Source organism: Eleutherodactylus coqui, chromosome 3, assembly GCF_035609145.1.
Source record: "Eleutherodactylus coqui strain aEleCoq1 chromosome 3, aEleCoq1.hap1, whole genome shotgun sequence".
NCBI lineage: Eukaryota > Metazoa > Chordata > Amphibia > Anura > Eleutherodactylidae > Eleutherodactylus > Eleutherodactylus coqui.
In genome coordinates this window covers 117,243,541-117,266,544 of record NC_089839.1, presented here as the reverse complement: position 1 = coordinate 117,266,544, position 23,004 = coordinate 117,243,541, and the positions used below count along the sequence as shown (strand labels likewise).

The 23,004-nt window shown below is 41.6% G+C and overlaps 1 protein-coding gene across 1 annotated transcript in view; it reads left to right on the top strand.

Annotated features, from left to right (window-relative positions):
* Positions 1–23,004, top strand: part of SMOC2 (SPARC related modular calcium binding 2) — a 441,990-nt gene that overhangs the window by 150,027 nt on the left and 268,959 nt on the right. Inside the window, exon 3 of the mRNA XM_066595994.1 lies at positions 22,054–22,160. Coding sequence (XP_066452091.1) covers positions 22,054–22,160 — 107 coding nt within the window. The remainder of the gene's footprint in view (positions 1–22,053; positions 22,161–23,004) is intronic.

Genomic DNA, 23,004 nt, shown 5'->3' with positions numbered 1-23,004 from the left:
CAGGGTGGCATGGCGCGAGGGGGCGCTTTGGGAAACAGTTGGTGGATTATTCAGTCTGGCCCTGCCTCTACCCCTGGCCACCACACTGCCTCTTCCAACCTGCCCTGCTGCTGCACTTGCCTCCCCCTCTGAAGACCTGTCCATAGTAGGCTTAGCAAACCAGGTGGGGTCAGTCACCTCATCATCCAGCTGCTCTTCCTCCGAATCCTCTGTGCGCTCCTCCCTCAGACTTTCTGCCCTTACTACTACCTCACTGATAGACAACTGTGTCTCATCGTCATCGTCCTCCTCACCCACTGAAAGCTCTTGAGACAGTTGCCGGAAGTCCACAGTCTCCTCACCCGGATCCCGGGAACTTCCCAAAGGTTGGGCATCAGTCATGAGAAACTCCTCAGGTGATAGAGGATCCATTTTTTCGCACTCAAGGCCGGGACCCGAGAACAGTTCCTGGGAGCCTGCCTGCTCTTCTGAATGTGTCATTTGCTGGGAGGGAGGAGGCTGGGAGAAGGGAGGAGCAGCAGCGAGAGGATTCAGGGATGCAGTAGTGGACGGCGTAGAAGACTGGGTGGTGACGGTGGATAGTTTGCTGGATGCACTTTCTGCCATCCACGACAGGACCTGCTCACACTGCTCAGTTTCTAATAAAGGTCTACCGAGTGGACCCATTAATTGTGAGATGAATCTGGGGACCCCAGAAACTTGTCTCTCTCCTAATCCCGCAGCAGTCGGCTGCGATACACCTGGACCAGGAGCTCGGCCTGTGCCCACACCCTGACTTGGGCCTCCGCGTCCTCGCCTGCGTCCACATCCTCTAGGCCTAGCCCTACCCCTCAGCATGGTGTATTACGAGTAGAGCAGAAACAGAAAGCTGTAATTGAATGTGCCGCTTATTGGCCTGTGGTTGGAGGCTGACTTCGCTTACGGAACGCACAGCAGAGCCAGGAAACAATTATGCGCAAGCCTGTAGTCAGACCTAGGTGCGTATGACTGAGCTACTGGAATTCACAGCGAAGAACCAGTCAAGTGTCCGAAGGCCAGTGGTAGGCCTTAAGTATTTTGCTTCAATTTTTTAAAATGGTGAGGTGAAAAACCAGACAGACACCGTATGCAGCATATATATGTATACTCTTTCCCTCTGGCGGGATGACGGCGATCATGTAACGGACACAGCAGAGCCAGGAAACAATTATGCGCAAGCCTGCTGTAACGCTTAGCTGGGTAATAATGAGCGACCTCTACCCCCAGCACACACGCAGTAAACTGAAGACGGTCACAGGCAGCCCAAATATAGTATTTTTTTCCAATTTTTGGGAAAAAGCCCACTGCCTATATAGCCTGTATATGGATTTCCCTGTTGGAGGATGACTGTGGTTATTGAAAGCACAGTGCAGCCAGAAAAAATTATGCGCAAGGCTGGGTAATAATTAGCGACTACTACCCCCAGCAGACACGCAGTAAACTGTAGACGGTCACAGGCTTAGCTGGGTAATAATGAGCGACTACTACCCCCAGCACACACGCAGTAAACTGAAGACGGTCACAGGCAGCCCAAATATAGTATTTTTTTCCAATTTTTGGGAAAAAGCCCACTGCCTATATAGCCTGTATATGGATTTCCCTGTTGGAGGATGACTGTGGTTATTGAAAGCACAGTGCAGCCAGAAAAAATTATGCACAAGGCTGCAGTAACACCTAGCTGGGTAATAGTGAGTGACCACTACCCCCAGCAGACATACAGTAAACTGAACACGCACACAGGCAGCCCAAAGATTTTTTTTTTCCAATTTTTTTGAAAAAGCCCACTGCCTATATAGCCAGTATATCTCTTTCCCTGTACCACTGTCCCTGCCTCACCAGTACTGCCCCTATACTCAGTAAAATGACTGCAGACTGAGGACGCTATGGTCTGCACGCCCGATATACAAAAAAAAATAAAAGTGCAAAACTGCTAAAAGCAGCCTCAACAGTACTGCACACGGTCAGATATGGCCCTAAGAAGGACCGTTGGGGTTCTTGAAGACGAAGATAACAGCCTAACACTCTCCCTATAGCAGTTACAGCAGGACGGCACTTTCCCTAATGTCTCTCAGCGTGCATCTGTGGCGAGCCGCGGCCGGCCCCAGTTTACATACTCGGGTGTCACCTGATCTCCCCAGCTACTCACTGCAGGGGCGTGGGATAGGGCTAGAACTTCACAGGAGGAAGTTGTAATGCCTTCCCTGTGTTTCTATTGGCCAGAAAACGGCGCAAACTTTTCTGGGAAGAAAATGGAAGTGATTCGAACACCGTGTGGTGCTCGTCTCGAGTAACAAGCATCTCGAGTACCCTAATGCTCGAACGAGCATCAAGCTCAGACGAGTACGCTCACTCATCTCTAGTCCCAACTTGATTATTCAATTCTATGCACAAAAGAATTAGCGTCCAAATTTTACTACGGAATCTAATTCTCTCACTTCCCGGTGTCATAGAAACTCGAAATTTGGCAGGAGCATTGATTATGTCATAAATAGGAAAAGCTAAAGAGTCCCAACTCCATTATTCAATTCTATGCGCAAAAGAATTAGCGTCCAAATTTTACGTACGGAATCTAATTTTCTCACTTTCCGGTGTCATAGAAACGTGAAATTTGGCACGAGCATTGATTATGTCATAAATAGGAAAAGCTAATGGGTCCCAACTCGATTATTCAATTCTATGCGCAAAAGAATTAGCGTCCAATTTTTACGTACGGAATCTAATTTTCTCACTTTCCGGTGTCATAGAAACGTGAAATTTGGCACGAGCATTGATTATGTCATAAATAAGAAAAGCTAATGGGTCCCAACTCGATTATTCAATTCTATGCGCAAAAGAATTAGCGTCCAATTTTTACGTACGGAATCTAATTTTCTCACTTTCCGGTGTCATAGAAACGTGAAATTTGGCACGATCATTGATTATGTCATAAATAGGAAAAGCTAATTGGTCCCAACTCGATTATTCAATTCTATGCGCAATAGAATTAGCGTCCAAATTTTACGTACGGAATGTATTTTTCTCACTTTCCGGTGTCATACAAACGTGAAATTTGGCACGAGCATTGATTTTGTCATAAATAGGAAAAGCTAATGGGTCCCAACTCGATTATTCAATTCTAGTGCAAAAGAACTAGCGTCCAAAATTTACGTGCGGAATCTAATTTTTCACTTCTTGGTGTCATAGAAACATGAAATTTGGAACAGGCATTGATTATGTCATAAATAGGAAAAGTTAATGAGTCCCACCTCGATTGTTCAATTCTATGCGCAAAAGAATTAGCGTCCAAATTTTACGTACGGAATCTAATTCTCTCACCTCTTGGTGTCATGGAAACATGAAATTTGGAACGGGCATTGATTGTGTCATGAATATGAAAAGCTAATGGGTCCCAACTCGATTATTCAATTTTAAGTGCAAAAGAATTAGCGTCCAAATTTTACGTATGGAATCTAATTCTCTCCCTTCCTGATGTCATTTTACATAAAGGAAACGTTGCATGGTTACCTCCACGTGGTGTTTCCTGGGTAACGCAAAGAACCACGCAAAATGGTGAACATATGTTTTTCCCGGTATCTCTAAAGTAACCACGACTTCATAAGATTTTCCATGTGAGCACCAGATAAACACCAGTACCAAATTAACTCGGGTGAAGCCGGGTATATCAGCTAGTCTATATATATAAAGACGAAAGCCCTCACTGACTCACTGACTGACTGGCCACTAATTCTCCAACTTCCCAATGTCTTAGAAACTTGAAATTTGGCACAAGCATGGATTATCTCCAAAATAGGAAAATCTAATGGGTCCCAACTCAATTATTCAATTCTCGCGCAAAAGAATTAGCGTCCAAATTTTACGTACGGAATGTATTTTTCTCACTTTCCGGTGTCATAGAAATGTGAAATTTGGCACGAGCATTGATTTTGTCATAAATTGGAAAAGCTAATGGGTCCCAACTCGATTATTCAATTCTATGCACAAAAGAATTAGCGTCCAAATTTTACATACGGAATGTAATTTTCTCACTTTCCGGTGTCATAGAAACGTGAAATTTGGCACGAGCATTGATCATGTCATGAATAGGAAATGCTAATGGGTCCCAACTCGATTATTCAATTCTATGCGAAAAAGAATTAGCGTCCAAATTTTACGTACGGAATCTAATTTTCTCATTTTCCGGTGTCATAGAAACGTGAAATTTGGCACGAGCATTGATCATGTCATGAATAGGAAATGCTAATGGGTCCCAACTCGATTATTCAATTCTATGCGCAAAAGAATTAGCGTCCAAATTTTACGTACGGAATGTATTTTTCCAACTTTCCGGTGTCATAGAAGTGTGAAATTTGGCACGAGCATTGATTATGTCATAAATAGGAAAAGCTAATGGGTCCCAACTCGATTATTCAATTCTAGGGCAAAAGAACTAGCGTCCAAAATTTACGTACGGAATCTAATTTTTCACTTCTTAGTGTCATAGAAACATGAAATTTGGAATGGGCATTGATTATGTCATAAATAGGAAAAGTTAATGGATCCCACCTCGATTGTTCAATTCTATGCGCAAAAGAATTAGCGTCCAAATTTTACGTACGGAATCTAATTCTCACACTTCCTGGTGTCATAGAAACATGAAATTTGGAACGGGCATTGATTGTGTCATGAATATGAAAAGCTAATAGGTCCCAACTCGATTATTCAATTCTAAGTGCAAAAGAATTAGCGTCCAAATTTTACGTATGGAATCTAATTCTCTCCCTTCCTGATGTCATTTTACATAAAGGAAACGTTGTATGGTTACCGCCACGTGGTGTTTCCTGGGTAACGCAAAGAACCATGCGAAATGGTGAACATATTTTTTTCCTCAGTATCTCTAAAGTAACCATGACTTCATAAGATTTTCCGTGTGAGCACCAGATAAACACCAGTACCAAATTAACTCGGGCGAAGCCGGGTATATCAGCTAGTCTATATATATAAAGATGAAAGCCCTCACTGACTCACTGACTGACTCGCAACTAATTCTCCAACATCCCGATGTCATAGAAACTTGAAATTTGGCACAAGCATGGATTATCTCCAAAATAGGAAAAGTAAATGGGTCCCAACTTGATTATTCAATTCTCGCGCAAAAGAACTAGCGCACAAATTTTACGTACGGAATCTAATTCTCTCACTTCCTGATGTCATAGAAACATGACATTTGGCACGGGCATTGATTGTGTCATAAGTAGGAAAAGCTAATGGGTCCTAACTCGATTATTCAATTCTAGTGCAAAAGAATTAGTGCCCAAATTTTACGTACGGAATCTAATTCTTTCACTTCTCAATGTCATAGAAACATGAAACGTGGCACAAGCATTGATTATGTCATATATAGGAAACGTTAATGGGTCCCAACTCGATTATTCAATTCTAACGCAAAAGAATTAGCGTCCAAATTTTGCATACGGAATTTAATTCTCTCACTTTCTGATGTCATAGAAATGTGAAATTTAGCACAAGCATTGATTATGTCACAAATAGGAAAAGCTAATGGGTCCCAACTCAATTATTCAATTCTAGCGCAAAAGAACTGGCGTCCAAATTTTATGTACGTAATCTAATTCTCTCACTTCCTGAACTTATAGAAACTTGAAATTTGGCACAAGAATTGATTATGTCATAAATAGGAAAAGTTAATGGGTCCCAACTCGATTATTCAATTCTAAGCACAAAAGAATTAGCATCCAAATTTTACATACGGAATCTAATTCTCTCACTTCCCGATGTCATAGAAACTAGAAATTTGGCGCGAGAATTGATTGTGTCATAAATAGGAAAAGCTAATGGGTCCCAACTCGATTATTTAATTCTAGCACAAAAGAATTAGCGTTGAAATTTTACATACGTACTCTAATTCTCTCACTTCCCAATGTCAAAGAAATTTGAAATTTGGCACAAGCATTGATTATGTCTAGAGATGAGTGAGCATACTCGCTAAGGACAATTGCACGATCAAGCATCGTCCTTAGCGAGTATCTCCCTGCTCGGGAGCAAAGGTTCGGGTGCCGGCGCGGGTGACAGGTGATTTGCGGCAGTCTGCAGGGGGGAGCGGGGAGAAGAGAGGGAGAGAGAGATCTCCCCTCCGTTCCTCCCCGCTCTCCCCCGCAGCTCCCTGCCCGCCGCTGGCAGCCGAATCTTTGCTCCCGAGCGGGCAGGTACTCGCAAAGGGCAATGCTCGATCGAGCAATTGCCCTTAGCGAGTATGCTTGCTCGTCACTAATTATGTCATAAATAGGAAAAGCTAATGGGTCCTAACTCGATTATTCAATTCTAAGCGTAAACAATTTAGCGTCCAAATTTTAAGTACGTAATCTAATACTCTCACTTCCCGATGTCATAGAAATTTAAAATTTGGCACGGGCATTGATTATTTCATAAATAGGAAACGTTTATGGGTCCCAACTCAATTTTTCAATTCTAGCGCAAAAGAATTAGCGTCCAAATTTTACGTACGTAATCTAATTCTCTCACTTTCCGATCTCATAGAAATTTGACTTTTGGCACGGGCATTGATTATGTCATAAATAGGAAACGTTAATGGGTCTTAACTTGATTATTCAATTCTAGCCCAAAAGAATTAGCGTCCAAATTTTACGTACGTAATCTAATTCTTTCACTTGAAATTTGGCACGAGCATTGCTTATGTCATAAATAGGAAAACCTAATGGGTCCCAACTCGATTATTCAATTCTAAGCACAAACAATTTAGCGTCCAAATTTTATGTACGTAATCTAATTCTCTCACTTCCCGATGTCATATAAATTTGAAATTTTGCACGAGCATTGATTATGTCATAAATAGGAAAAGTTAATGGGTCCCAACTCGATTATTCAATTCTAAACGCAAAAGAATTAGCATCCAAATTTTACGTACGTAATCTAATTCTCTCTCTTCCCGGTGTCATAGAAACTTGAATATTGGCACGGGCATTGATTATGTCATAAATAGGAAAAGTTAATGGGTCCCAACTTGATTATTCAATTCTAAGCGCAAAAGAATTAGCGTCCAAATTTTATGTACGGAATCTAATTCTCTCACTTCCTGATGTCATTTTATATAAAGGAAACATTGCATGGTTACCTCCACGTGGTGTTTCCTGGGTAACGCAAAGAACCAGGCAAAATGGTGAACATATGTCTTTCCTCGGTATCTCTAAAGTAACCACGCCTGTATAAGATTTTCTGTGTGAACACCAGATAAACACCAGTACTAAATTAACTCGGGTGAAGCCGGGTATATCAGCTAGTATATCATATACCCTTGCTATTACGTTGTGCCCGCTGAAAACTATGCACATTTTTTATGTGATTTTGTAATATGTTATCTGTCCTAGTCTTATGACACTATATGTCCGCCTTGGTTTTTATTGAGTGCTTCTAGACAGACTGAAACTGAAGAAAAAATAGATATTTGTTTTATGCTAATACCATGATGACATTTTAAACAAGAGAATATGTATATTGTACAAAACTGCATTTTCTTCATCCTTTTATATTATCAGAATTGTCTGTTTAATTTTGGAATTCTTTTATACGAAAGATCTAGACATAATAATGGTTCTATCTTCAGTCTCTGGTTCACGTAGCATAGTGAAATGTGCACAGAGCTATGTCAGCTATTTTACATGAAAGGCATTCTATAAAGACGTTTCCAGATTGTGTATCTATATGAAAGGTTTGGTTTAAAGAGAAAGATGGCAAAAAATTTCTTCAGTGCCAGTTCCTAGTGTTAATATCTTTAGGGCATAAAAAAATTGATTAGCTGGCATGTCCAGTATGTTACGTCGCTAAGTCATTAATATAAAGCCTTGGTGTTCACACTCCCCTATATGTGCTGGTTCAAAATGGCAGGCATGGTTCCTCATCTCTCCTCATTACCTGCCCTAAATGTTAACCAGGTCTTCTGGACATCTTGAAAATGGAGTCTGGTGGAAGGACAGGAGACGTAACTTACAAAAGTGAATGAGTGGATCGCGCTCCAAACAGTGAATTAGTGTCTGTTGTATATAAGGTGTAGAGCGCCAGTTGCACAACCGACATCCACACCACCAATCCAAGACTGCCTTAAGCGTAATTGTTTATCCAATCAACCACCAAATCCCTGAAACCATCTTCATACACATGGAGTGTGTCACAGGAAATCCCAAAGGTATGAGAAATACCTTGGTCATATAAACAAAGGCAAGTAGAAGGAAATAAAAATTCCTGTTCTCCAGGTGGATCAATGAGATAATCAACAAGAAGAAAAAAAGGAGATTGTTCCCTTACTTCGTAGAGGAGTCCACTAGTTTGGTGGATCTCCTCTAAAATCCAGGTTCGCTCATAACAACTCCAGCACAGTGGCATATGGGTCCAATTTTCGTTATTCAGGTAAACAGGAACATAAAGACTATGCATACAGCACACAATCATAGTGCGCTGCATATAACTTATCACCTGACATGCATGTATTTCAGAGGTCTGGGAATTGCCTCCTTTATCAAGCATAATGTAGAGAATAGGTATAAAGCTAATAAATACATTTCTAGAAATGCAATGTAAAGAGGAGGTAGAGCCTGTGCAAGACCTGTACACCATACAAAATCGAGTGGGTGCACAGGTCTTGTATATCATGGGAGATAAGCTGATGCTGTGTTGTGGCTATTGACCATGAAGGAAAATGGGCGTCATAATTTGGCCATGGGATCGTGGACCTTAAATGCGTTACGCTGGGGAAAAAGATGGCATGACGCACTTCCGGTTCATGGCCACATGGCCGGACTACCATGGCTATATTTTCCCAGCTGACACACTCTGCAACGGTCTTCTAACTGCTTAGATGCCATGGTCACTACTGTTCATGGCATGTAATAGGCTAGACAGAGGGTGTTCCCACATGGTGAATGGTGTATAAAAAAGAAAAAAAAACAGAATTGTTGTTTTCTGGTTACCCTGCCTCCCCCAAAAATGGAATAAAAAGTGATTGAAAGGTCATATGTATCCCAAAATGTTACCATTAAAAATACAGTTCATCCCCTGAAAAAACTAGCCCTCACACAGCTCAGTCAATACAGCATAACATATAATTGTATTTATTTGAAAACGTTTTGTTATGAAAAATATATAAAAAAAGCCCTCCTATTGCCTATTTACTATTGTTTCTATGGCGTCTCTTCATGTTGAATGAGATTCTTGACCATTTCTCAGTGATAATTGTGGCTCCCAAGGTAAGGGCTCATTTAGGCAAGCATATTTATATATGTCCATAATATGGATTTATTATAGATGAAACTGCATGGATATTTCATCAGCATTTCTAGACTAGCCATCACAATTTCAACACCTCAGTGTATCAACTTCAAGAACTGACTGTTCACTTGATGCCCAATATATGCCACCTTTTGACAGGTGCCATAGCTTCAAGATAATCAATGCTGTTCACTTTATCTGTCAATGGTTTCAAAGCAACCCTCCAGCCCTGAACAAATTAAGATGGCCACACTGCTTCTCTGACTTCTTGCTGCAGTCTGCTCTATTTTACCATGCAAAAACATGGAAACCTGATGGAATGAAAGCAAATGGAAACATTTCCGTTTGCTTTCTTTTTTTTTTGAAACCCTATTGAAATCATTGGGGGTAAGAAAGGAATCCAGCTTTTTCTTTTTATTTCAGTTTCTCTCTTCCAAAAGATGGAGCAGAGAGATGGAAACTCTGAATTGACCCTAAAGCAGGTGTGAAAGGAGCCTTACTTAACAGGCTCAGACTCCAGAGGCAACCTACATCTCCTAAGCCTCCCAGTCTTCAGCAGATTATGCATGGAAGAGGTACCTGCACACTGCACCTACTCTCTTGCCCACAGATTTAACCTGTTCTCCTCCACTATGTAATCAAAGCTGCAGCTTGCCTCCTATGTTACTCTGTACAGATCATAAATCCATATTCTGCTCCTCTACTGTTTAATCACAGGAGCCTTCGTCTCCCTTCATTAGTCCTGCTAAACAAAAACAGAGACTACATGAGAATAATGATGCCACAGATGTTAACACAGCCATTAACTCTATCATTACCACATGTAATATTCCAGGTGGCTTCATCAAATTTCAAACATCTGACAAAACTGTTTCTGAAAACACACTTAAAGAAATGCTTTTTCTATTAAAAAAAAAATGTACAAAAATAATATTAACATTTCAGTCCTCTATCAATGAAATAGGAAACAGAGTTTCTCATATAGAGAATATCATGGTGTCATTTGCCACTGCTCACAACAAGTTGGTATACTCACACAACAAAGATCGATTCTGGAGATTGGGATAGATGTAATAATATAAAATTCTGAAGGAATCGCTGAATCTATTCCGGGTTCTCAACCCCAAACCTACATACAGGATCTGACCGAGACACTGTTACCTTACCTAGCGACATACGAGTTTCAAATTCAGTATTCACGGAGCCCATAGAGTTCCAAGACCAAAAAATCTACCTAATGACACTCCCAGAAATGTTTTTACAAGATACACATTTATTCTTACAAAAGATCACATAAGGCAATTCTCCAGAAAGCAGCAACCACTTCCAACCCTTTACTCAATCTTAAAATATTTGCAGATCAATCAGTGGCGACCTTACAAGCAAGGAGGGATCTAAATCTGATTACCCAACTTCTACGGAAAAATGAAATCCCTTACAGGTGGGTTTTCCCCACAAAGATTTTAGTTAACCGACAAGGTTCCATATCTGTAGTTAACAACGTTCAAAAGGGATATGAAATCCTCAAAAAATGGAACATAAATCCAGGAACACCCTCGATTTCTTCTTTGAAACCAACTTCTCAGAGGATTGAGATAGAGTGGAATAAAACTGCCCATACATAAATCTTTATTGGCCTTTCCAAAGTTCAAGTGTACAATCCATAAGCTGGAACTGATTTTCTTCTCATTTTTCCACAGTTATATGTAACCCCATTGCAAATGGTGTGCGACTTAATACACCATAAATCTACCATTACAATTGGTGTAAAATTAACTACACCACAAAGTATGAAAGAGTTTACTGAATGTTGTTCTTTACTTACTTTAAGCACTTATGTGTTAATAACTGTTGATTTTTGTAGCTGTTTGCTGCACGCCCATTTTAAAGAAACATTGATATGTTACCTCAATTATTTGGAATATTTAGTGTCAGTCTTTTTTGTTTTATTTGGAAACTATCACTTTCATATCCATACATATTTAGTTAGTAAAAGTGAGCATTAATATTTTTTCAATAAACGTCCATTTAGTCCTATTAAAAGAGCACTGACGTAGAAGATGAATGTACAGATTTTTACTGCACCTGGGCGGTATGAATAACCTTTCGAGACTCATCATCTTTCTCTAGCTGGCGAGCAAGTGGGATTGTATAGTAATAGGTGCTATTCTATTTATACTTCTATTCAAGCACCCAATAGACTATGCCTGTTCATGACTTGGGGTCCATATCTTCAGAGCTGTTTCTTCTTTTCTTTGTTATCTTTCTTTTTTGCTTCTCTACTTCCCCGTTTTAGGTACCCTACTATATTACCTTCTCCCTCCCTTCCCTCATTTTTTTAAATTTTCTTTTACCTTAGTTACTTGGTTTCTTACTCTAATTTATGATTTGTAGCAACTTGAGGGTCACTCGGCTATACGATTGCCATCTTTTTGTTCAGGATGGTTTGCACCACATGCAGAAAGCCTTAGGAGGCTCGAATCACTTGCACCTACCAGCATTTATTTCATATACAGCAGTCATTTGTGAAACATATCACGACTCAGGGTTCACAACCCACAGGGTCTCCCATCATTATCCCCCACCCGAAGCATCTAGAGGGCATCCTCCTCTAGCAAACCTTTGTAATGGAACCAGACTGTTCCACATGGTCCTCAGGCTCCAAGTGCCTAATGACTGCTGCTACAGCCTCTCACTTACCACTGAGTATGGCAGGAACTGACACTTTTATGTTACTTCCTGCCACACTCACAGGTGTTCTCTCTCATCTCTAGTACCTGAATGCCTTGGATGCAACTTAAGCAACAGGAGAATTTCATATTGTTGGAGGAATTGGGTTTTTTACTTCACATTTTGTGGGATTGTAAAATAATTCAACCATTATGGGATGCCAATCTGACTACAATTTGCTTTTTATTTTGCACTCACTAGGGAATTTAAATTTCAGTAACAATGTTTGTTCATATAATAGACTGCAGTATTACAGTGCATTATGTTGGTCTATGAGACCCTGTCTGGGGCTGGGCTTCATAGGCCAGCACAGATGGCAGACCTGGAGGCTATCTTCTAGCAAACTATTGACACCCCATGATCCGATGGGTGACAGAAGGAGCCCCCTCCTTTTGTCAGCTTTCTACATGCAGCGGTCACATTCACAATGGCATGTAAAGGGTTAAATGGCTGGAATTGGAGGTTTCTCCTCTCACAGCCATTACAGTTGGAGCCCAGTTATCAGCAGACAGCCAAGCCCCCCACTATTACTAGAATGGCAGATCTGTGTCAGGCTTCCAATGCAGTGCCATGAAAGCGTTCATAAATCAGAATAAGACCTCTTATTGACCTCCGTAAAAAGGCATATTGGTGGTCACTAAGGATGAGCGAGTATACTTGCTAAGCCACTACTCGTCCGAGTAATGTGCCTTAGACGAGTATCTCCCTGCTCGTCCATAGAGATTCGGGGACCGCCGCAGTCGCAGGGGGGACCAGGGGAGAGCGGGCGGGAGAGAGCGAGAGAGCTCTCCCCTGCAGCTCCCCGCTCCGCGGCGGCCCCCGAATCTTTAAGGACAAGCAGGGAGATACTCATTTAAGGCACATTACTCGAGCGAGTAGTGCCTTAGCAAGTATACTCGCTCATCCTTAGTGGTCACTAAGGTGAAAAAAGGGCAAATCATCCTTCAAAAAGAAACTGTCATACGGCTATGTCAAAAATGTAAAAAACTATGGTTTTTGCAGTAGGATGATGAAAAATAAAAAAAACAATACTGTGCCCTTAGAGTGGATTGGAAAATGAAGCTTCAGAGTGAGAGAAAGGCAGAGAGGCACAGAGAGTTACTGCTGCGGCTTCTAGTAGGTACTTTATCTCATCATAGTGCTGGATTCAAAGCTCCACTGTTCATTACTGCTGTAATCTTTCATACTTTACCCTTTCATACTACTTCTTCTTCTGAAGATGTGCTACAGAGTGATACTGTAGGGGAGCACAGTTTCCTCTTCTCTATGTGTGCAGTGTATGCTCAGGGAATACTGACAAATATATAGCTGCATATATTCCATAATGCAATTTACTGGTGTGTAAATGTACCTATGCTCCATGGGTGGAATCTTTGTAAGGTGTAAGTGAAATGACAACAAGCAGCTCAGACACACAGTTCAGTCAACAGTTTAATGAAACTACAGTATGTAGGATTGAGGGGTGGCCACCCTAGCAAAATCTTTGATAAACCGCTTGTAGTAACCCACCAATCCAAGAAAGGCTCTAAATACCGTAACGGTTTTGCGGACAAGCCATTGCAAAACTGTTACAGTAGATTAGGCCTTGCAATTAGAGATGAGCGAGCACCAAAATGCTCGGGTGCTCGTTACTCGGGACGAAATTATTGCGATGCTCGAGGGTTCGTTTCGAGTAACGAACCCCATTGAAGTCAATGGGCGACCCGAGCATTTTTGCATGGGACCTATGCTCCGCTAAGGTTTTCATTTGTGAAAATCTGGGAAATTCAAGAAAGTGATGGGAACGACACAGCAATGGATAGGGCAGGCGAGGGGCTACATGTTGGGCTGCATCTCAAGTTCCCAGGTCCCACTATTAAGCCACAATAGTGGCAAGAGTGGGCCCCCCCCCCTCCCAACAACTTTTACTTCTGAAAAGCCCTCATTAGCAATGCATACCTTAGCTAAGCACCACACTACCTCCAACAAAGCACAATCACTGCCTGCATGCATGACACTCCGCTGCCACTTCTCCTGGGTTACATGCTGCCCACACCCCCCCCCCCGCACGACCCAGTGTCCACAGCGCACACCAAAGTGTCCCTGCGCAGCCTTCAGCTGCACTCATGCCACACGCTGGCCTCATAGCCACACCACCCTCATGTCTATTTATAAGTGCGTCTGCCATGAGGAGGAACCGCAGGCACACACTGCAGAGGGTTGGCACGGCTAGGCAGCGACCCTCTTTAAAAGGGGCGGGGCGATAGCCCACAATGCTGTACAGAAGCAATGAGAAATATAATCCTGTGCCACCGCCATCAGGAGCTGCACTCGTGGGCATAGCAATGGGGAACCTATGTGCCACACACTATTCATTCTGTCAAGGTGTCTGCATGCCCCAGTCAGAGTGGGGTTTTTTAGAAGTGGACACATGCAGTTACAACTCCGTGTGGACCGACAGCATGGGTGGCTCCCTGGAACCCACAGGCTGTACATACCGAAGTGAATACAAATCACAAAGAATTACTGAGTAGCAGATATAAAACTTGTATGAAAGATGCAGAAAATGTTTAATACAGTATCCTACATGATCACTTAAGTCTGCTTACCTCCAAGTCAAGTCCATTCAAAAACCATTCAATGCCCAGAAAGTTGACGGCCATGTCTGCATGCCCACTATACACCAGGATGCGATACTTCTGCAGAGAAGGATAAATAGCAGATAATGGCTGTCCAAAAAAAATTGTGCAACACTGCTAAAAGCAGCCTCAACAGTACTGCACACGGTCAGATGTGGCCCTAAGAAGCACCGTTGGGGTTCTTGAAGCCTAAAATAACTCCTAACGCTCTCCCTATAGCAGCTCCGGCACCAGCAGCACTGTCCCTGATCTCTGTCAGAATGCATCCGTGGCGAGCCGCGGGAGGGCCCGATTTATATACTCGGGTGACACCTGATCTCGCCAGCCACTCACTGCAGGGGGGTGGTATAGGGCTTGAACGTCGCAGGGGGAAGTTGTAATGCCTTCCCTGTCTTTCTATTGGCCAGAAAAGCGCGCTAACGTCTCAGAGATGAAAGTGAAAGTAACTCGAACATCGCGTGGTACTCGCCTCTAGTAACGAGCATCTCGAACACGCTAATACTCGAACGAGTATCAAGCTCGGACGAGTACGTTCGCTCATCTCTACTTGCAATCCATGGGCTGGACTCTTTTTTTAGTTACCATGTGACCTAGGTATTTGATACTTTATTTAAAGAGATTACATTTCCTGGGCTTCTATTTTAACTCGTGTTGCTCCAGTCAGGTCAATACAAAATCCCGCTGCTGCAGATGTTTTGAGAAAGTGGCTGAGAAGATGATGATATCATCCAGGCAGATCAATGACCACTCAAAATTCAGCTCCATGAGACATCCCTGTACATATCTTCAGCAGTCTCTGGAAAGTTGCTGGGGCATTTATGAGGCCCAAGGGCATGTGTAGGAGCTCAACCTCATTGGTGTGATGAAGACAATCTTCTATTGATCTTTCTCGGCAGCTGGCACCTGCCACTATCCACTAGGCCAGTCCAGGTTGGAGGTGAAGTGCCACTAAGGAGTCTTCTATGCATGGCAGAGGGTTAGCATCCTACACTGTACAGGCATTAAATTATTTATAATCCACACAGGACCACAAACTTCCATCTTTCTTCACTAACATGATCAGAGATGCTCATTGACTGTTATTGTGTTTGATGATGTGGCTGTTCAACATCTATTTTAACACTCTGGCCTGGTGACCCCCTAACAATTCAGAGACCATAAAAATTTCACATCTTTATCAGCAGATTATTTAAGTATTTATTTCTCTACTCATCCTGTTCTGGTATTTCTTTTTCTTTAAGTGCACATCTATTTTACTAACAAATTTTTCTCTTGATGTGCAGGAAATATTTTAATAGGTCTGGCATCTCCAGTAGCTATTTTGTGTTCCAGGATCCGAATCAACCCAAAGTTTGTTTCATTGTGAGAAAAACCATTGACGTGTGTCCCAAACACTCCTGCTTCTGCTTCTTTCATTTTACTAGTAGACAGCTCAGCTCCTTCTAGTGAAGCTCTTTCAAGGGTAAAGGTGCTTGTATTTGCAGATCAGCCTGCCAGTGTGTTTCTTGTGTAAGACTTGTGGCCTTCTGTTATAGGGTACACCTCTACCATTAGCTCACGACACATCAGTATCACATCTTGCTTGCTGACATTCACCAACCTCAATAGCACCTGTCCGGTCTGTGTGTTGCAAAGGGTTCTAGTCAAACCTATCCATTCTTCTTGCAGCTCAGGCTTTATGAACACAGTGGCTTCTCTCAATTCTTAACTGGTTTCGCCAGGGAGGGACAACAATACTTTGGGACCCATTAATATTTATAAAAGTCCTAAAAGGGTAATTTTACACAGCCCACTCTTCCTGATAAATCCCAGAGCACTTTCTAGATCTGGCACTGTTTTCACATTCTCTGTAGGACCAATTGTGTTAGTCATGGACTAAAGCTAGTTCTAGTACTTTTGTCCCAACTCACTTGCCATCATTGTATCCGTAAAATGTTCATGCTGACTCTCATTTGAACATTGGAGTCCATCAAACTCTTTTCTACCACCAATCCTTTCTTGTGCTCAGATCAAAATGACCCCTTGCATCACTCCAACAATATGGATTGGTAAGCTATTTGCTGTCAGGGGTACACCCAATTGGCACTTCCCTCACACACGAGGAATGAGAAGCGTGTCTAAAATACTGCCTTGGTCATAGTTAGTATCTGAGACCTCTTATCCACTAAACAGAATAAACTTGGCTGTATTGACAGCTTTCTCACACTAAATCTTTTGAATCTAACAGTGGGCATAGGTTAGCACCTTCCTAGGTGGGTCGTGCCACAAGTGCAGTCTGATTCAGTAAAAAGCCTTCTGCTGGCAGTTTTGAGGAGACGTTGGAACTTCCAGGCATAGTTTCCTACTTGATCACACTGCTGGCACCTTCCTTTGTTCAGCTTGTCTTTTCTTCTATTTCCCCTTTCTGCATCTTAGCTAGGTGGTTTGTCTCCTAGCTTGGTTTGTGATGTGCCACTTTGTCTTCTTACAGCCAGCACCTCTTTTAGTTTTTTCACTGTCTTTTACATAGATTCTATTCAGGCTTCTAGACTTATGTCTTTTTGGACATTAACTCCACCTGCTGCACTGCTGAAACCATCACAACTTGCTCCTTTTATTTTGTCAATACTTTCTTCAGCACTTCGTGTAACAGCTGTAACAGCTGTGGCAGAGAAGAACGATGTTTGCCCATTGAATTCAATAAAGCCAGCAATACAGCATTGAAAGCAATGGGCTGCCGGCGATCGCGGGATGAATTGTCGGGAAGGGCTTAAATATATAAGCGCTTCCCTGCAATTCATCCAGAAATGTGTAAAAATAAAAAAAAATGAATTCATGAATGGGTGTGAGTGAGAGCTGCCTCTGATTGGCTCAGCACTGAGCCAATCAGGGGCAGCTCTCACTCACACCCACTCACACCCACTGCAGGCCGGCCGCGCTGAACTCCGTCTGCCGGGACAAGGTGAGTATATATATTTTTTTTATTTTTACACATTTCTGGATGAATTGCAGGGAAGGGCTTATATATTTAAGCCCTTCCCGACAATTCATCGTGAGATCGCCCGCAGCGCATTGCTTTTAATGGAGCCGGCTGTATTGCCGGCTCCATTGAATTCAATGCGCTTGACAGCTCTGGCCCGTTTCTATTGAAGCGCGACTAGGAGCAGTTTTTTCGGGCGATTTTTCGGCCCTGGTCACGCGATTTGTGGATGCGCACCCGTCATGTGATCCGCAAATCGCGGCAAAAAACGCCCGTGTGACTAAGGCCTTAAAGTATGTATTTTTCTGTAAAACAGCAGGAGTTAACAGAGAAACAAAACTCAATATTTATTACGCTGATTCTGCAGTTTTTAAAACTATCCCGCATGTGTTCCTAGTGTGCAACATGACACAGGTATCAGTAATTAAGGATCATTTCATGGATTTTGGGGGCTCCATTCTATTAGGACTCTATCAGAGCACTCTTTTAGGTTTGCAGAGGCCATGAGGTGCCAAAACATAAGAAACTTCCCCCAAAAGACGCCATTTTGGAAACTATTCCTCTCAGGATAAGGGGTGTTGTGAACATTTTAACCCCACAGGTATTTTGCGGAATTTCTTTGCATTGGGTCATGAAAATGAAAAATTGCAGTTTTTACAGTAATACTTTAGCTCCAAATTTTTCATTTTCACAGTTTCTTTCTTTTGAAGAGGTACCAGAACAGGGAAAACCCTAAAAAACCTGCACCACAGATTCTGATCAGTGATGCATGTCATTATTTTTTTTCCTTTGCAGCTGAAGTAAACACAAGACATGGTACAAAGTACAAAATTCTAAAAATGAATAGAAAAAAAACTCTTGTAGCAAAAAATGATCACTGAAGCTAATCCATGATGTGGTCCACTGATCAGCAGTCAGCGGTTGCACAATGGACACAGGGAGAATATGGAGTGAAAAAATTGAGCACAGATACTAATCTGTACGTGCATCACTGATCAGCCATAGGAAGGAGGCAAAGACAAATTAGGGAATTTGGTATGCTGCAGATGATCACACCAGATGCAGTAGATGAGAGTTGTAAATTGATTGTATATAATAGAGAACTACAAATCCCAGCAAAGTATTCAGCAGCACCGATCAGCATACAGATTCTCTGGATGCAGCACCTGAGTGGAATGCCACTGATTTACTGCACCAGTCATGCTGTATGAATGTGACTTGTGCCCCTCACATTGGCTGATCTGATTGGGAGAGCCATGATTGGGTGGTCAACAATGCCGTACAGGAGGTGGTAGTTCCCCATATCACAATCCATCCTGGCATACCCCGATTTTCTGGAGCCCTCCCCTGGTGAGTTTTGCAGCCAAGATTAGCAGCAATTGGATGGCTTTAATTAAACAGTTGTGTCAATCATTAGTGGCTACTCTTCTGTCACATTTGAGGTTCATCTGTTGCTCGGGGTTTAAATGCTGAAAATTGCCATAAAAAACTGTAATTGGCCAGTCAGAATTGACCAACCATACATGGTGATCACCGATCACAGGGCAGAGAGTCCCCGTTGGTGATAAGTAAAGATGGTCAGCCTTCTTAACACGGTGCTCAGTTCTTACTGCGACGTGCATGTACAGCTCTTTGTGGGAACTAACCACCTGCTGCGCCATACATGTATGTGGGGAAGAGGTTAGCTGATACTCATTAATAACTTGTTATAATCTCTTCTCCTTTTAACAGTAACAGGATCTAAAGTGTACTGAAATGCTCCAATGTCCTTGACAGGGTAATGGTCTTAGATAGTGGATTAATGAGCATCAATGTAACTTCTATGAACAGTTTCTTTGCTCATCTACAGAACACTTTTGCAGGTCTTGTATTGTTTACCTACATTCAGCATCTCTGAACACTATGTGCCCTTTTTAGGGCCTATCCACATAGCCACATTTTAGGGCTGTGTGCTCTCTGTGTATTTCATGGACAGCACATGGTCCTATTATACCTTCTGAGGCTGTTCACATGACTGATTTTTCCCACTGACTGATGGTCTATGCCAGAATTGATGACAACATTTAAAGGGTTAACAGCTATGATCAGTGTTACATTCAATTGCAACAGCCTGGCTCTCAAGTCTGCTCCATAGATGGACACCTAACGTGCACTATACTGTACATGTACAGTGTGCATCAGGAAGGGCTAATGCACCATATAATGTAATGAAGAACTTGCAATGCAGTAAACATTACATCTTCACTTTATTGTATAGGTATATATGATTATGGCGATACCAAATTTATATGGCTTTTAAATGTTTTACTACTTTTAAATGTTGAAAAAAATGTAAAAAGTTAAAAACGTTTTAAAAAACTTGTTTTCTTTTACCATATTCTGAGACCCATAAGTTTTTTATTCTTCTAGAAATTTAGGGGTTGTGTGAGGCCTTATTTTTGAAACTATTAGTATGATATCTTCTATGGAATATATTCTATTGCTTTTCCAGTTTCGTGCTAGTGTAAGACGGGAAGCATGGAGAACATGGCATGTGATAGTTCTGAAATTCAGTGGGAAGTTATCAATGCCAAGCAGCAAAAGGGCTAGGCCCAGACTACTTTTTATTTGGGGTGAAGGGAAAAGTGACTTCAAGAGACGGAACACTAAACCCCACAGACTACAAATAAATGGACAGCTCAAAAAAATATGGAAAAGCATGCTCCTACGCCCACAGCCCCTCCAACATAGAGATGAGGTGTCGGTAAAGATGTGTGCGAGTCTGTCCGAGGTGTAGTACCACCTTACTAGTAATTTGAAATATTGTTCGTGGTATGAAGCACATGTCGTGGATTTAATAGCCCAGTTTATAGCAATTTGCCATTCCCTAATAGAGAACTGGCTCACTGGGTCTTTTTCCCATTTTAGGAAGTGCCTGGTTCTCTCCAGAAACATGTTATCTGAAGGAGTATATAAATTTGTTTTGTGTTTTTTTAGAGAGTATTGGTGGGGTTCAGTATCTGGTCCCTCAAGAACATTGATATGTGGACACGTATAGCTGGATGGGAGCGAAGCAATTTCTTGATTTAGATAAAGGTCTAGTAATCTGATGAGGGAACTTCATATCTTCTTCTGAGGGTGGAGAGAGATTGGTGCAGCCTACCTCCATGACTCGGAGTTCAGCTCCAAGTCAAACTTCATAGGCCTAGTGACAGAATCCCTTTGAGAGAAATATGTCATCACAAAATGATCTACGATGTTTACGTCAAGTTTTTGTTTAAAGCTTATTTTTCAAGATTTTTTTTCATTTTCTTTTCACTTTTCATGTCACTATTGACCCCTGCACAGGTCACAGAGCATGCGCAGAACACTCTCCAAAATCAATGAGCATCTGCAGGCTACAGGTTCCAGTGAAATGTAGCTGCTGTAGCTGAGTGTTGTTCACAGAACTTCGACCAGATGCTTGCCCCCATAATCATGTACAGAAAATAGAATGCAAAAATCTGCAACTAGAAAGTAAAAACAGATTAGAAGAAAAGAGTATCTGGTTTTAATTAGTAATACAAATAGATGATACCCTCCATTTTAAGCACGTTTCAACCACATTTGAATTTGCTTTGGAGACGATAATTTGATTCAAAGGATTTATTCTCAATTAATTTAATAGAACTTATTGATAATGCAGTTTGTCCTTGGTGTGAAATGATAAAAACAAAGTTTAAGATGAAAACAAAGGGGTATTCCTATCTGAGCAATTTATTCCCTATGCACAGGATAGGGGATAACTTGCTGATCAGTGGGGGAGCTAACGAATAAGACCCTCACAGTTCCAGAGATTTCACCTTGCTGTGTCCCTAGACTTTGACAGATGTTTCCACGCATATGTGCCACTGCTCTATTCACTTCAATGGGAACTTCCAAAGTTAGCCGAGTTCAAGCACTCAGCAATCTCCTGCAGTTCTATTGAAGTGAATGGGATCGATAGAGATTGTTGATTGCTTGAACTCGGCTCTGTCCAGCAGTTTCAATTCAAGTGAATGAAGCGGTGGCACATGCTAATTCTGTCAAAATTTCAGATGCACCAGGGGCAATATCTCTGGATTGGGGTAAGTCCCAGCGATCAGACTCCTACTGATCAGCAAGTTATTCACCGTGCTGTGGATAGGAGATAACTTGCTGAGATGAAAATACCCTTTTAAAAGTGGATGTGCACATATTCTGTATATTTACAGCATGGACACTCAGAGGCATTTCACCTGATGGGTCCAGGATACCCAACTCAGAGACCTTTTTATATTTTGTTCTCGCTGCAGCCTACATTGTATCGTCTTGTGAACACATGAATATGTGTTAAAAAATCATTTTCAGTATAGTTAAATAGGTATGCTGACAGGATAACCTTGTGGCTACACTCACTGACTTGAGATGAGGCTTTTTCACAATAAAGCTAACTTTTTTCCCATTATTTATTTTAAGATGTTTCCAGATGTGTTGCAGAGAGGAAATACACTCAAGAGCAGGCCCGCAAAGAATTCCAGCAAGTGTTTATCCCAGAGTGCAATGATGATGGCACATACAGTGAGGTTGGTCATTTTGATTTATTTTCCAATTGCATGTGTGCTCTTTTATAATTTGTCTACAATAATAATCATTGAGTCTTGCCATTATTCAAAATAAATACATTACAAATCACATCATCAGGCACTTAGACTTATTTGTAATCATAGTCTTGGCGGAGAGAGTAAATGTTTTAGCAATCTGAGCATTTAATAGCTAGACTAAATGCCTCTGAAGCTGTAATGGGTTTCCTTAATGCAAACTTTATTCAGCAAGTTTTGCCATAGCTGTGCTTTTGAATAGAGACCAGTTATCCATTTGTTTTGGCTTGATAGTTGAGTTTTGATACTGTGAATTGAAGAAATCACAAAAATATGACTGTGTGCAAATTGTACATCCCTACTGTATTGATGGGGAAAGTAAATGTTTTAGCAATCAGATCATTTAATGGAAAGGTTAATGGCTCCTGAGGTGATAGTAGATTTCCTTGCAACCTTTTTCAGATAATTGGATCTAGTCACATGAATGCTTTTAAGCATGTATTTTTCATAACTGGATAATTTAGTCTTAGCAGCTGGTGCAGTGCTCTTTAGTGTAACAAATAGGAATTATGGATTTTTCCAAGTCACAGCATCCTGACCCCCGCTGCTAAGTGTTTTCATTCAGTTCTATGGACATGTGATAAAATGCTTTCATGGGAAAAAACAAACACATACCATGCACCATTTTTCAGGTTGATTTTACATCTGCATCAGAACGTCCATCTGGAGGTTTCCGTCGCAGATCCAGCTGAAAATACTGGAAGCATGCAGAGATTTTTCTTCCATACAAAAGCTGGCCAGCTGGGCGGAAAGCGGGTGAACCCCATTA